The sequence below is a fragment of the Tamandua tetradactyla genome, chromosome 5 (genome assembly GCF_023851605.1).
Source record: "Tamandua tetradactyla isolate mTamTet1 chromosome 5, mTamTet1.pri, whole genome shotgun sequence".
NCBI lineage: Eukaryota > Metazoa > Chordata > Mammalia > Pilosa > Myrmecophagidae > Tamandua > Tamandua tetradactyla.
The window spans coordinates 54,975,678-54,988,646 of record NC_135331.1 but is presented as its reverse complement, the minus strand read 5'-3'; the positions used below and the strand labels follow the sequence as shown (position 1 = coordinate 54,988,646).

Below are 12,969 nucleotides of genomic sequence, written 5' to 3'. Positions count from 1 at the left end.
TCAAAATCTGCAATATTCTATTTGGAAAAAAACTTGAAAAATAAAGTATTTCACACTCTTTAAAAATATTTATAACCTGTCAAAAGTTTGAGAAGTTATTGCTAAATATGATTTGCAATGGACATCATTTAAGGGAAAGGCTGAAGGTAGACTCATTTCCCACTCACAAAGTAAGACAAGAATTATGGGGGAAAATTCAAATGCTCTGATGAACAAAAATGGAAGTAGGAGAGTTCTGAGGTGGAAGGGGATGCAGTTGGTCTCTTGTTTATTTCATTGAGCATTTGGTTTATTAGTTGTTTGGTGAAAAGCAAATCATCACAAAAAAAAGCCTTATTTTGAAAGAAGAAAATATTGTTTTTATTCTCCTTCAAGGGAAGGAGGGTTCCCTTAGGTTTTGTATCCTTTCCAGAGCCTTGACAAATTAAAGAACCTGCCTGGGGCTCCTGGATGTAACTTCTTGGGATATGCAGCAAGAGAATAAAACAAGCATTTTGGGTTTTCTTCAGAGTGCACCTGTTTGGGGGGACATCTTTTTTGTTTGCAGATGCTCCATTCCCCACTGGGGCTGGCACTGCCCTTTGCCTGTGACTGGATGTGCCATGTTGAGGAGGCAAGAGCCAGGGAGCCCAGGAAATCAGGACCCATTACCTCTAGGCCTGGATAAATCCCAGTGGCTGTGCCTCCTTTTGCTAGTTTCAGGGGTTCTTCCTGCTCCTTGATTCTTATCTTTCTCCAAGAGACTCTTAGTGCCCTCCCAAGTAAATTCCCTGTGTGAGGGAAGGAGCTTTCACTCAGAATTGGCACCCCTGCAGATCCTTGACAAATTACATGACCTACATGAGGCTCTTGGAAACGGCGTGCTGGGGATGCTGCAGGCCAATCACTTTGCATTTTTGGCACCATGCCCATGTGTCTGGGCCATGGTTCCTCTTTTCTAAAGCTCCTGTCCCCACTGGGCCTGCCCTGTGATGCAGAGTCAATGTCCCAAATGAAGATGACATGAACAGGGGAGCCCAGGACATGGGTGATGTTTCCCTTTGGATGTGGGCACCTCTCAGGAACCTCTGTGTGATGGTGTGAGGGGACATTCTGACCCTTGCTGGATTTTTTGTACCAAAGCAGCCTGAGGGTCCTCCTTACACGATTCCCTCTTCTTTTATTGAGGTCTGGGGCCCCTCTTCACCAGAGTCCCTCTTCTTCCAATGCCTGGGGGGATGGTGGAACAAAGCATGTCAGGGAAACCTCTGGTCAAGGCAAAGGTCCTCTTCTCTAGGTCTGGGGATTCCCTCAGCCCTTCCCCTCCTTGTTCAAAGGTAGAATTAGGAGTACCCTCCTCTGTCTGAAGTGCAGGCAATGTGGTCTTGTTGTGGTGCCTCTTTACAAGGAGGAGCTTAGGGACCTCCTGCTGCCAGGGGCTCCTTCTTCTGGCCTCCCTGGGTCCCCATGGGTCCACCCACCAGCTGAGCCACTCCAGGGTCCCCATGGGTCCACCCCTGTGGGCATGACAATGGGAGGCCCCAGAAGCTACCTACTTGACTTCAGGCATAGTTCACACAGGCAGGCCTGGAACTGCGAGATTCTGAGGCTAAACTCTTCTAATTACCTTCATCTCAATATGTCTACCTTTGTGCAAGTAGATCTTTCAAGTAGAAATATTTCATCATGCAGAACAGAAGAGATTAATTCAGCTTTCAGCTTAAGCAGTCATATATATATGCTTTCCATTTAGATATCCATTATTATTTCATTTGCAGTAGAAGGTCTTTATGTTTCATTTACTTTCCATTTTGCTGGACAGAACATTTAAAATTTGCCTACTTACAGCACAAAACATTATAAAATAATTAGTTTTCTACTGCTTCAACAAAGTCACTTTAGAGAATTAACCTCTTTAAATACAAATTTAACCCAGATTATGTACCCCAAAAGAAGCAAGCATAGAGAAGAAAACAAAAAAAAAATGAATTTAAGATAAATTATTCAAGTGTATGCAGTGAAGATTGCACAAACTCCTATATTTTGGTACCACTGCTATGGTTTGCCTAGGACTTAAACAGGTTTATCTCCAATTGCATTTCCACCACTACTAAATGTCACCAGAGAGGAAAGGATGAATAACACCTTAATCATATTGCTTAAAATAGTTTACCTTCAGAGTCTCCCAAAAAGTTCTCTGGGAATCTTGGCAATCTGTCGAGCATAGTTGGAGTGTTTCTTGAATAACAGGGTGAGGGCAAATTTCTTGCCTGGTTCATTCAGTTAATGGGAAAGACTTCAAACATTTTTCCTATTTGGAATATTTATTATCTGCAGTTTTCATTAACAGTTTTTTATCAAATTGTGGAAGTTTCTTCCTATACTTATCTCACTGAGAAACTAGATCATGAAGGTGTTTTAATTTTGTCAATATTTTTTTCTTCAGCTGTGGAGATGATGTGATATGATATACAGGGTGTGAATTTTACTGATTTTTGAATGTTTAAACAACATTTCATTTTTTTATAATAGCCTTATAATACATTTTTTTTTTACATGGGCAGGCACCGGGAATCGAACCCGGGTCCTCTGGCATGGCAGGCAAGTATTCTTGCCTGCTGAGCCACCGTGGCCCACCCTAATAACACATTTTAACGTTATGTATTGTTGGAAGCATTGTGTTGATATGTTCCTGTGTTAATATTATGACTGTGTTCTTGATGGTACTGGTTTGTAATTCTCTTTCCTTGTGTTCTCCCTCTAGGTTTCAGCATCAGGTTAATGCTGTGCTCATGACATTAGTTGGGTGTTGGGATCCTTTTTCTTTTCTTGAGCATTTTAATTGGATTTTTTCTTGAATATTTTATGTTTAACAGTGCAACTTTCTGGGCATTTAGTTTTTATTGTGGGAAGATTTTTGAAACTGAAAATAATTTCACACGCCCAGCTATACATGCTGATATTCTCTTTTGTCTTAATTGCAATCCATTGTTTTATAACTAATTGGTTCCTTTTGCTCATGTTGTCAAATATATTTATATGACATTGGCATGAAGTTATTCACAATATATATGGTTGCTTTTTGAATATCTGTTTCAATACCTTCTGGTTCATTACTGTCTTTGCTAGTTTTTATATTTTCTCTTATCTTCATTAGTCTTGGTGGGGTCTTATCCAGGTCAGTAAAATTTTCAAAACTTATTTTCTTATATATTATCTTTCCTCTTTCTACTTACTTCACATAATTTGTTCATTTTATTCTAGATTCTTAAAGTACAACATAAATCATTGTTATAAAAACTATGTCTTTGGAAATATAGTCTAAATAATTAGCATTTTCCCACCAAGTACTGCAATGACTATATCTGGCTAACTTTGAAAAAGGGATTTTTCATTATAATGTGTTTCAAAGTATTTTCCAATTTCTCTTTTCATTTCTTCCCTGTCATTTGTGTATGCGTGTGTGAGTGTGTTGGATGTGTTCAATTTCTAAATGTAGGGGAATTTTTAGATATCTTAATAATTATTGACATCTAAGTTAACCCCCATTCAATCAGAGATTATGCACTGCATGAGTTCAAATCTTTTAAATAAAGGGCTACTTGCTCTATGATTCAGCATATGGCTAATTTTGCTGACTGTTGCTTGGCACGGGAAGAGAATCTGTATTCTGACTTTGTTAGTATTTGTATCCTGTAAATATCATTCCCGGTGACGTTGTTTGGTGGCCATGTCAATATCTTCCATATCATGGTTGATTTCTGTTTAAATTTGAATGGAATCCTGGGTAGTGTTAAAATATTTCAGCATGACTCTTGATTTGTCTACTTGTTCCCTTAGATTGCTCTATTTTAACTTAATGCATCTGATGTCCTGTGATTGAGTGCATGCAATTTTTTATGTCAGTGTTCCTTGAAGAATTTGACTTTCATTGTGATGAGCTTCACCTCGTTATATGTGGTTAAACATTTTTTTTTCCTTAACATTTATTTTGTCTATTTCATACTTCCATTCCAACTGTCTAATGCTTATGGTTTGCATGGAACCATTTTTACTGCTTTACTTTTGTATCATGTACATCTTTATGAATTGTATCTTGTATCTTAAGACTGTCCTGCTTTTATATCATAAGAGCACCTATACATTTTGGTAGAAGTGGTTTAGTGCTTTTTTTTTTTTTTTTTGGCATGGGCAGACTCTGTGTATTGAATGCACATTTTTGGCATTGCAGGTGAGAACTCTGCGTCTGAGCCACTTTTACACCCCCAGTGCATTTTTATTTAATGAATTTATACATTTATTGTATAATATTACTATATTATTTTATTATTTATATAGTTATGGTTAAATCTATGTTTATCTTTAACTTTTACAATTCTCCTTCTGTTCATTCCTTTGTTACTATTTTCTTGCCTGTGGCTCTTATACATAAAATAGCTTTTACTTACTTCTTTTTGTCTTAGTTCCTCTATTGATTTTCTAGATCTACATTTTATTATCATTATTTGTTAGTGATTGCCCTTTTGTTACCAAAATGCATCTTTAACTTATCAAATTCTATGTTAGAATTTGTATAGAAATTCATTTTATATTTTTTCTCACTTCTTGAATGTAAAATACTTTCAACAATATAGAATACTTCTATGTATCCCCATTATTATCACACTTTTTATTGAACTTTAACTTTTTTCTAGGATGTAACCCCATTTTGCAAATTTCTTATATTTACATGGTATTTAAAGCAGTCAGGTGTCCATTAAATGAATAAGAGAAAAAATTGAAAAAAGCGTTTGCTCTCTCCCACATATGCCGTTATCATATATTTGTGAAGAACCAAGAGTCTGTTGTCATTTCCTTCCATCTTGAAGAACATCCTTTACCATTATTGTAAATACAAGCTGGCTGCTTATGATTAGTCTCCAATCCTGCCTATCTGAAAATGTATTTATTTCATCTTTATTTTATAGGTTTATTTTGCATAGCACATAAGTTTTATAAGAGTTCTGTTTAAATCATCTTTTCTTTGTCAAAAAAAAAATTCAGCCTTTTAAAGTCTCTTTCTCATTTTCTTTCTTCCACTTAGTGTTCACTAAACCTTGCTTTCATTTTCTGCTTCATTTTTCTCAAGGTGTTGTTTCTGGTCCCACAGGAAGTGTCCTCCCCAGCGATGGCTGTCTGAACTTTCTGGCCAGCAGTAAGACCATCACCCCAGCCACTCTGAGAACCCCAGATGGAGAGGTGACTTCCTTCCTCAGGTACCACTCAGTGGGGAGACCTCATTGATGGTCTAGAATTAACCTACAGGCATTGCAGACACATATGTACACCTGTCATATTTCTACATCCAAACCACCCAACCTGGAGTCCAGTAAGGCAAAGCCTCTGAGGACACTGTTTGCAGGATTCACCAGGCACTGTTTCCTTAGGGTGCGGGAAACTTGTTTCTCTTCCTGAACTTACCTGAATGGGGGCAGGCAGGAAGATGTGGCCCCACCCAGACATTGGATAACATGTACCAAGTTTGGAAGTTTGTTTCTGGTGTAGATCCAGAAAGTAACCCTAATTCTTGTGGCTAGGTCAAGATACCATTTTTGAAGCTAAAATATGTGTGCCTTCCCTTTGCATTTAGCTAATAACTTTTTCCTGCTGTTCCTACTCCTTGGGCTTTTGTTAGGAAAAGCAAGAGGGTTCAGGAATATTGCTTTGCTCAACACACCCCCACTCCATGCACATCTCAAGCACAACCTTATCAGAATACAATAGCCAAATAACCAAGTTAAATATACCTAGTCTTATAGCTGTATCATTTGCACCAAGCTGTCTGAATTCTTGGAGGACTGATGAGAGAGAGCAGATCAGGAACATAACACAGGCATTGAGTAAGAGTGAAATTTCTTTTGAGCCAGGAGGGAGAAGAAGATACTCCCTGCCTATTCTGTGTCTATACACAACACAGTTGAAAGTCTTTTGTTTCCAGTGAGCCTCAAGTCCATGAGATGGAGGAAGGAGGCTGTTGAAGGGCTGTAGAATTCCACTGAGGATGCACTCAGAGGTAGACATCAGGGCGGGTCTCCCTGCCTCCTGCAAGATGAGAAAGGGCTCTTGGGGCAGCTAACAACTATTCATCCTTAATGGAATCAGTTTTATCAATGACCTTGAATAAGTGCTTTTACACCCAAATTCCTCTTCAAATCTTTGTGAAATAGGAAGCTACATGAATCTTACCCATTCTGGAATCTGTATGTGGTGTTTTTCTTCAATAATTCCAATAACCCCCAAACCTGCTCATTCACCCTACACAGTCCTATCTAAAGTTAGTGGATGAGAGGGAGTGGATAATGTCTGTTTTACACTGACCCATTCTTACTGTGAGAAACCTCTGAATGACTCAAGTTTTTCTGGTCATGTTTCCTTCAAATATAAGCTGTGGATAGAACTCCTTCACTAGATCTGATCATGTGTGATGCAGAAACCCAGAAATGGCAGGGCAGCCATGTCACCATCCCCTCCTTCTGTCTCCTTGTTACCTTGAGAAGCCAAAGCAGGCAGGCAGGAAGGGCTAAGGTCACCCCCTACTATCCCCTGTGCCCCCAGTCCTGTGAGATCCTGCACATACACCTCCAACCAGGGCACGGGCCGAAGACAGCATATGACTACATGAAGAAATAAATATATTAAGGAGTGGTAAAGATCTCTGCTCAGGATTAAAAGTGACCATCTTCAGAGAATTTCTAATATTAGGGCTATTAGATTACATCCAAGTTTATGGTGAGCATCTTGAGATTTTCAAGATTTTCCATCTGCCTCCAAGCTCACTTACACTGCAGAATCCAGAGCTTGGCTCCACAGGTGGTCCCACCTCCCAGCTCTCAAAGCTGGTCTACATTCCTACCCACCCAGAGTCCTGAATCCTCACATCAGCAATAGCATGTGGAATCCTCACCCTTACAATCTGACCTGTTTGTCTGCCACCAGTTGGAGCTGATTCTCCAGGAATCAGCTCTTTTACGGTTTCCTGATTCGATTCCCCCTGCCATAACCTCCCTTCTGAGTGGCACATGATCATTGGTTAATAACCTTAATTACATCTGCAAAATTTCCTTTTTGAACCTAATATTGTAATAATGCATGTGATATCTCAATATTCACAGTCCTAGGGTGATGACAGTACATTTTTTCATTCTCCCTCCAACATTTCCACAGAGTGCCACATCCATTTGCTCTATTAATGTTTTTTCCTTATCATTCAGTGAAAGCAACAAATGCCATTGCTATAACAATAAAGCATTGGTTTCAGCTCTAGTAAGGCAGAGAGTTAGATAATGGTAAATGTACTGTGGATCTGTAAGGTGTGAAAGGGGCATCAATGAATTTGATTTCCATAAATATATTTACAATTATGGACTGCTTTATTTTTTCATTTACAAAGGACAGAATTCGTTTTTAAAACCCAGGAGAGAGAGAGAGAGAGAGAGAGAGAGAGAAACATGGATATTTACCAAATCAAAGATCTGAATGGAGAAATATTTCTCAGTTCTTTACCATTGTGCCAAATAGCAGGAAAATTCAGGATACTTTGTGCATGTTTATAGAGCATTTGCTAATCAGCTAAGTAAGTAGCTGTGGTGAGGATCATAAAATTGAAGGGTCTACCATGTTTAGGAAGGAACTTAGAGACAGGTTTGTTTATTTTTAGTGTTTGATTGATTTTTCCACTAATCTGTGTCTGCTACAGTTAGGATAATATTGTTCAATGAAAGCCTAGTAATTTCAGAGTGAATGAAGAATGACTCTGGTAAGAACTCAGGAAAAAATGTCCACCGGGCTTCACCTTCTTAAACAAAGCAAACCAGTGTCAGAACACTGGAAGAATCTACTTGAAAGCAAAAAGGAACACAAAGACAAGGGTTTTATAGACAAGATTTAAAAATAGTAATCTGTCAAGATTTTGAGCAATTGCTGTTAAGTATGGAGCACATTGCACAGATTTCAGGGAATGCCTGAGGCTTGACTTGATATCTCCCACAAAGTAACACTTAAGAATTATAAACTGGGGGTAATTCTCGGGGGACATAAAAAAAATGTGAAGAATGAGTGTTGGCTTCTTGGTCTTTTTTGTTTTACTTTTTGGTGTTTGGTGTATTAGTTTGATAAATTACAAATTATCATAAAAGACAGTAGCTTCAGATAAAATATTTTATCTTATCCCATTAGGGAGCAAGAGCTCTCAGTCCCTGGCAGCCCAGCAGCACAGACTGCCTAAACAAAAACGTCTGCGGGGCGCTGGTGAGGGTCTGCAACGCAGCTCATTTGGGGGTGCCGCTGGAGAATAGTAGATGCTCTGCGTGTTTTGTGCGAATTGTACTCTTCGCCTTTCTCTCACTGGCACCCTAAAGGCCAGGTCTCCACTGGGCCCACCCTCGTGTGCGGCACTGACGTCCCATTGTGCTCTTGCACATACGAGGGAGCCCAGGGCATGGGGGCTTTCCTTCTCAGCCTGTGGGCACCTCCTAGGGGTTGGGCCCCCTTGAGATGTTATGAGGGGGCCTTCACATCCCTTGATGGCACTGCTGTGCCCACAGGGGGTCCTCTTCAGAGGTGCCCCACTTCGTTCATTTCCTGGAGGGGGTGGAACAAAGGGTGTCAGGAAAATCTCTGGCCAGGGCAGTGGTCCTCTTCTCTAGGTCTGGAGAGTCCATCAGCCCTTCTCCTGCAGACACGCTCTAAGGTGGAATTAGGGGTGCCCTCCTCTTTCAGAAGTGTTTGCAGTGTGATCTTATTGTGGTGCTTCCTTACAAGGAGGAGCTTAGGGATTTCCTGCAGCCAGAGGTTGCTTCTTCTGGCCTCCCGAGGCTTCCACCTACTTAGCAGCTGCCAGGTTCCCTCAGACCCCACCCTGTGGACATGGCAGTGAGAGACCCCAGGAGCCACCTACTTGACTTGAGGCATACTTTACCTGGGCAAGCCTGGAGCCTGGACTCTCTGTCCTTGTGGACCCTCAGATGACCCACGGTCCCTGACTTTCTAGTAGACATTGAGCCTGCACCCAGGGCTTTCTCTGACATTGCTTCCCTGCACAACCCCCCTCTTTTCCACCCTAGACAGCTCTGGGACCCTTGGACAGCACAAGTTAGAAGGCTGAGTAGGAAATATGAAGAGAGAAATCACCTTTCCTGAGCCTGGAGGGGCAGATGGCAGTTGCCCTCCTGGTGAGGTGGAGTGCCGGTGGCTGTGCAGGGGTGGCTGGAGGTGGAAAATAACAGGCCTGCACACCCCTGCTGTTACTATCTTCATCCCTGCAGGGCAGGGTGGTTTTGGCCTGTCCGATGGTGGGTTCAGGCCTTGAGGTGGTTTGGGGAAGGTCAGGCAGGGGGAGGGGTACTGGGACAGAAGGGAACTCTGCGGGAAGGGAGGAAAGGGCCAGGGGTTGGGGTGGAGGAATCCCTCTCGAATATTTTGAGGGAAGAGAGGTGGGCAGAGTGGAGGGTGAAGGTAGAGAAAGGGAGGGGCCAGGCAGGGACAGGGCCAAGAAATGCTCCCGTGGCAGGGATAACTGGGATGACAGGGAAACGGGAAAAGAGGTGTGGGGGAAGGAGAAGCAAGGAGGCAGAGGTGAGGATGAGCCCAGGGTTTGTAGGGAAATTGGGGATGGGTATGTGGGAGCCAATGTGGGGGGGGACCATGGAGGCAGGAATAAGGTCAGGGGTGAAGGAGAGAGGAGTGGTAGGGAGGGGCAAGGGGGTAAGGAGAGGAAGGAAGGGAATGTTGGAGGACAGGAGACCATCCAGGTGGTGACGAGCAGGGGATGATGGGCTTCCCCAGGCACCACCTGGAAACAGAACAACACATGCACCCATGTTCCAGGGGTCTCCCCCAGAGGGGCAGGTGGTTCAGCCCGTGGAGGAGACAGTGAGGCAGTTGAGACCAAGATGGAGATTGCAGCTCTCGATGGTAACAGCTGCGGGTGTGGAGATGCTCTGGAGGCCAGAAACCAAACTGCCGAAGGAGTCACTGTGGAAATAGGGACCTCCACAAGGCACCCCTTCGGCAGGTGGGCATCCCGAGTCGATGGGAAGACCCAGGGATGACGGGTGACTCTGTGGTCTCTGGCCGGTCCAGAGTGCTTGCACAGGGGGCTGCGGAAGACAGAAAGCGATAGCTTCAGAAGAGGAAGAAGGGGGTCTGGACACCCAGGCAAGCCTCGCCAGGGTCGGAGCTTCTGGCCCGACACACCTCTTGCGTCCCTGACTTTCTAGTAGACATTGAGCCTGCACCCAGGGCTTTCTCTGACATTGCTTCCCTGTACAAACCCCCTCTGCTCCACCCTAGACAGCTCTGGGACCCTTGGACAGCACAAGTTAGAAGGCTGAGTAGGAAATATGAAGAGAGAAATCACCTTTTCTGAGGAGGACTCCGGTCCCAGGTCCTCAGGGATCCTCCCTGGCAAGCTCTCCAAGCTGGGAAATCAGGAGGTTGGGTTACATGTGGTGAAGGAGGAGTCCAGACACTTCCATGGAGCTGCATGTCACAGCCCTACAGGGAAGACTTGGAGGAGAGATTGTAAGTGCTCCAAGCTTGAGGTCACAATGACAGTTGGTGAATGGAAACCATGGAGGGTCCCACATGTTTAATGTTTAATCATTTATCAAGTACTTGCATATTAATTATCTCATGAGATTCCTACAAATATTTGAACTAACCTGAAAAAAACTTATTTCACAGTAGAAACCTCAGTTTTAGTGCAGTTAAATCTTTGTCAATGGCAGGCACCACAATTCCTGCCTCTGAAGCCAACCTAGATTTGCTTCACTGCGTCTCACCTTCCTTCTTTCCTTCTAAGCACGGGTGGAGCAGGATGTGAGCATGCCCCAAGATTTGGGTGTCCTTCCTGCGACCCTGCCCCCTGGGGCCTTTCCTCCCTGAGAGGGACTCACCCCAACACCTGACATCCTCAGACCGTGCAGTTGGGGTGGACTGTCAGCGATTGTGAGATGTGTTGCACCCTTAGAGCAGGTGTGCAGGGAAAGCAGGGCCTTACCTCTCAATCCACCCTCTCTCTCCATCTCCGGGTCTCTGCACTGACACTGAAAGACCAAGAAACAAGGAATATAATTGCAATCTGTGAAGGAAACCTTCAGATCCTCATGTCTCAACAATGTGTCCTTTGTATATTGCCTGTTATTCATTTTTAAGGGAGTCAATTCCTTTCTATTATTATTCCATCTTGAAATTACACAAATAATTGTTTTCCGAAGGAGATCATTAATTTTGTCAGGTCCTGAATCTTCTTTTGAGCAGGCACAGAATCTCAGTTCTCCAGGAGCAAGTGTGCTGTGTACCATGCGCTGCTCCCAACCTCAGAGTTTCCACAAGAGCCTATTCTCAGAGCCCTTCAGAGTCCCGGCAATGCTCTCCATCTGAGCTGAACCCATGGAACAGGCTTGGCCCAGAGGTACCTGAGGTGGTATCTGGACAGTGAACGAGTGTTGAGTGGGTCTCTCTGGATAGCCTGAATTTCCCAATATCACAGTCCATACCCACACAGACGTGCATTTAGGGATTTATTCTGTAACCTTCTTCCCCACCCACCTGGAAGGCCCTGAAGTTTGGATTGAATCAAAAGCCCCTCTCTGATATTTCCCCACCCTACCTGTTCCCAAGATGATAGCATGTTCACTCTGAGAGATTTATGCTAAGCTGTCCCTCTGGGCCAACACCATGGGTTTAAGAAAGTGGACATGGGCTAGGGGAAAACAGTGAATCTCTGCTGTGGACTGGGCCCAGGCTCCCTTACTTACCTCACTGGAGTCTTGATGTTTCTTGACTCCCTGGAACTTCTCCTTCCTCTGCCTGCAGTGGAGCCACAGGACACAAAGCCCCAGTACAGACCAGAGGAGGATAAGGGGACCCAGTTCCCACATGGCTGAGCAGGAGCTCAACCACGGGTCACAGGGACTGCTCCAAAAACAAAGAAAAGTTTTCACCAACCACAAGCAACTGCTGCCTCTGGCAAGTAGGCACAGAGAAAGCACACTGCAGCCTAGGGGCCAGCCTGACATCACAGGGCTTAGAATAGTCATAAAGGTTCTCTGGGTGGGGGAGGGGAAGCCCAGGGGAAGGGGCACCCACTGCCCATCCCCCCACCTCACCTCTCCTTTGCCCCCAGAGGCACCCCTCCTCCCAGGCTCTAAATGTCTCCATATTTGTCTTTGGCTTCCTATTTTCTGCATCAATCGTTTATTTTCTCCATAGGTATAATTTTAGTGTAATTTTCCATTGCACTTCATACAGAAATGTCTGATAGCCTCTTTACTCTTTCACCAATTCCAGTGTACTCAAGTAGGTGAATTTTCCCCCCAAATTCAGAAAAACCTTTTTATGTATACCTGGAAACTGCTCTTCTCCCAACTCCAGTGTTTTTGATCAGACTTTGAAATCTCGTGGACTTTGTCCTGCAGGTTTTTGAAACTGTTTGGGTCCAGTGACCCCTGAGTTCCTTCCTCCCTATGGAAATGTGTATACGTATCCTATGAATGTTCCTCCTTTATATGTTGGCAGCAAATAACTCGTTGCGAGTTTTCAAAGGTCCAAAGCAAATGGAGAGTTTTGCCTTAGAACAGACCATGCCTGTAACTGACTTGAGATCTTATACTGTCTCTAACTTGGTACTTCATTTGGTACTGAAATGTTTAAGGTTTTCTGATAGTGTAATCGAATCAATTATTTTGCATTTGGAAAAAGCATCTGTTTTGGGGGTCCAACGTGTGGATATCCCAGTCTGAATCTGTGGTGGACCCCAGAAAAGCCATGCCCTTTGATCCTCATTCAATATTGCTGGGTGGACCATTTTGATTGTTTCCATGAAAACGTCACCCACCCTGCGGGGAGAGGTGGGACTCCGCCCAGTCCGGTCCCGCTAGGCTAGCGAGGGTCCACTGCTCCTGCCGAGGGGGTTCAGGGAGTAGAACCGCCAGGCGCAGAGGTGGCTCC

At 43.6% G+C, this 12,969-nt stretch overlaps 1 protein-coding gene and 1 long non-coding RNA gene across 8 annotated transcripts in view; one reads left to right on the top strand and one right to left on the bottom strand.

Annotated features, from left to right (window-relative positions):
* LOC143684188 (uncharacterized) overlaps positions 1 to 12,969 on the top strand; it is a 181,597-nt gene that overhangs the window by 148,604 nt on the left and 20,024 nt on the right. For 4 of the 7 annotated variants that reach the window (XR_013175899.1, XR_013175894.1, XR_013175893.1 and 1 more), the window contains one exon: positions 5,129 to 5,240. This is a non-coding gene — a long non-coding RNA (uncharacterized LOC143684188). Of the gene's footprint in view, positions 1 to 5,128; positions 5,241 to 12,969 lie in introns of those variants that run through there. The other 3 variants (XR_013175897.1, XR_013175896.1, XR_013175895.1) reach the window with 1 other exon arrangement.
* Positions 8,157 to 12,049, bottom strand: LOC143684186 (uncharacterized). The gene is made up of 5 exons (XM_077160898.1): positions 11,778 to 12,049; positions 11,018 to 11,063; positions 10,376 to 10,436; positions 9,148 to 10,115; positions 8,157 to 8,598 (listed from the first exon to the last, which is right to left on the bottom strand). The coding sequence occupies exons 1-5, from the start codon at positions 12,036 to 12,038 to the stop codon at positions 8,207 to 8,209; spliced, it is 1,728 nt and encodes a 575-aa protein (XP_077017013.1). The 5' UTR covers positions 12,039 to 12,049; the 3' UTR covers positions 8,157 to 8,206.

Bases quoted from the DNA above. Each gene is read 5' to 3' on its own strand.
- LOC143684186 (XM_077160898.1), bottom strand. From the start codon at position 12,038: ATGTCAGGCTGGCCCCTAGGCTGCAGTGTGCTTTCTCTGTGCCTACTT. The intron at 11,064-11,777 runs GTAAGTAAGGGA...TTGGTCTTTCAG, and splicing joins AACATCAAGACTCCAGTGAG to TGTCAGTGCAGAGACCCGGA. The intron at 10,437-11,017 runs GTAAGGCCCTGC...CTGATTTCCCAG, and splicing joins GAGAGAGGGTGGATTGAGAG to CTTGGAGAGCTTGCCAGGGA.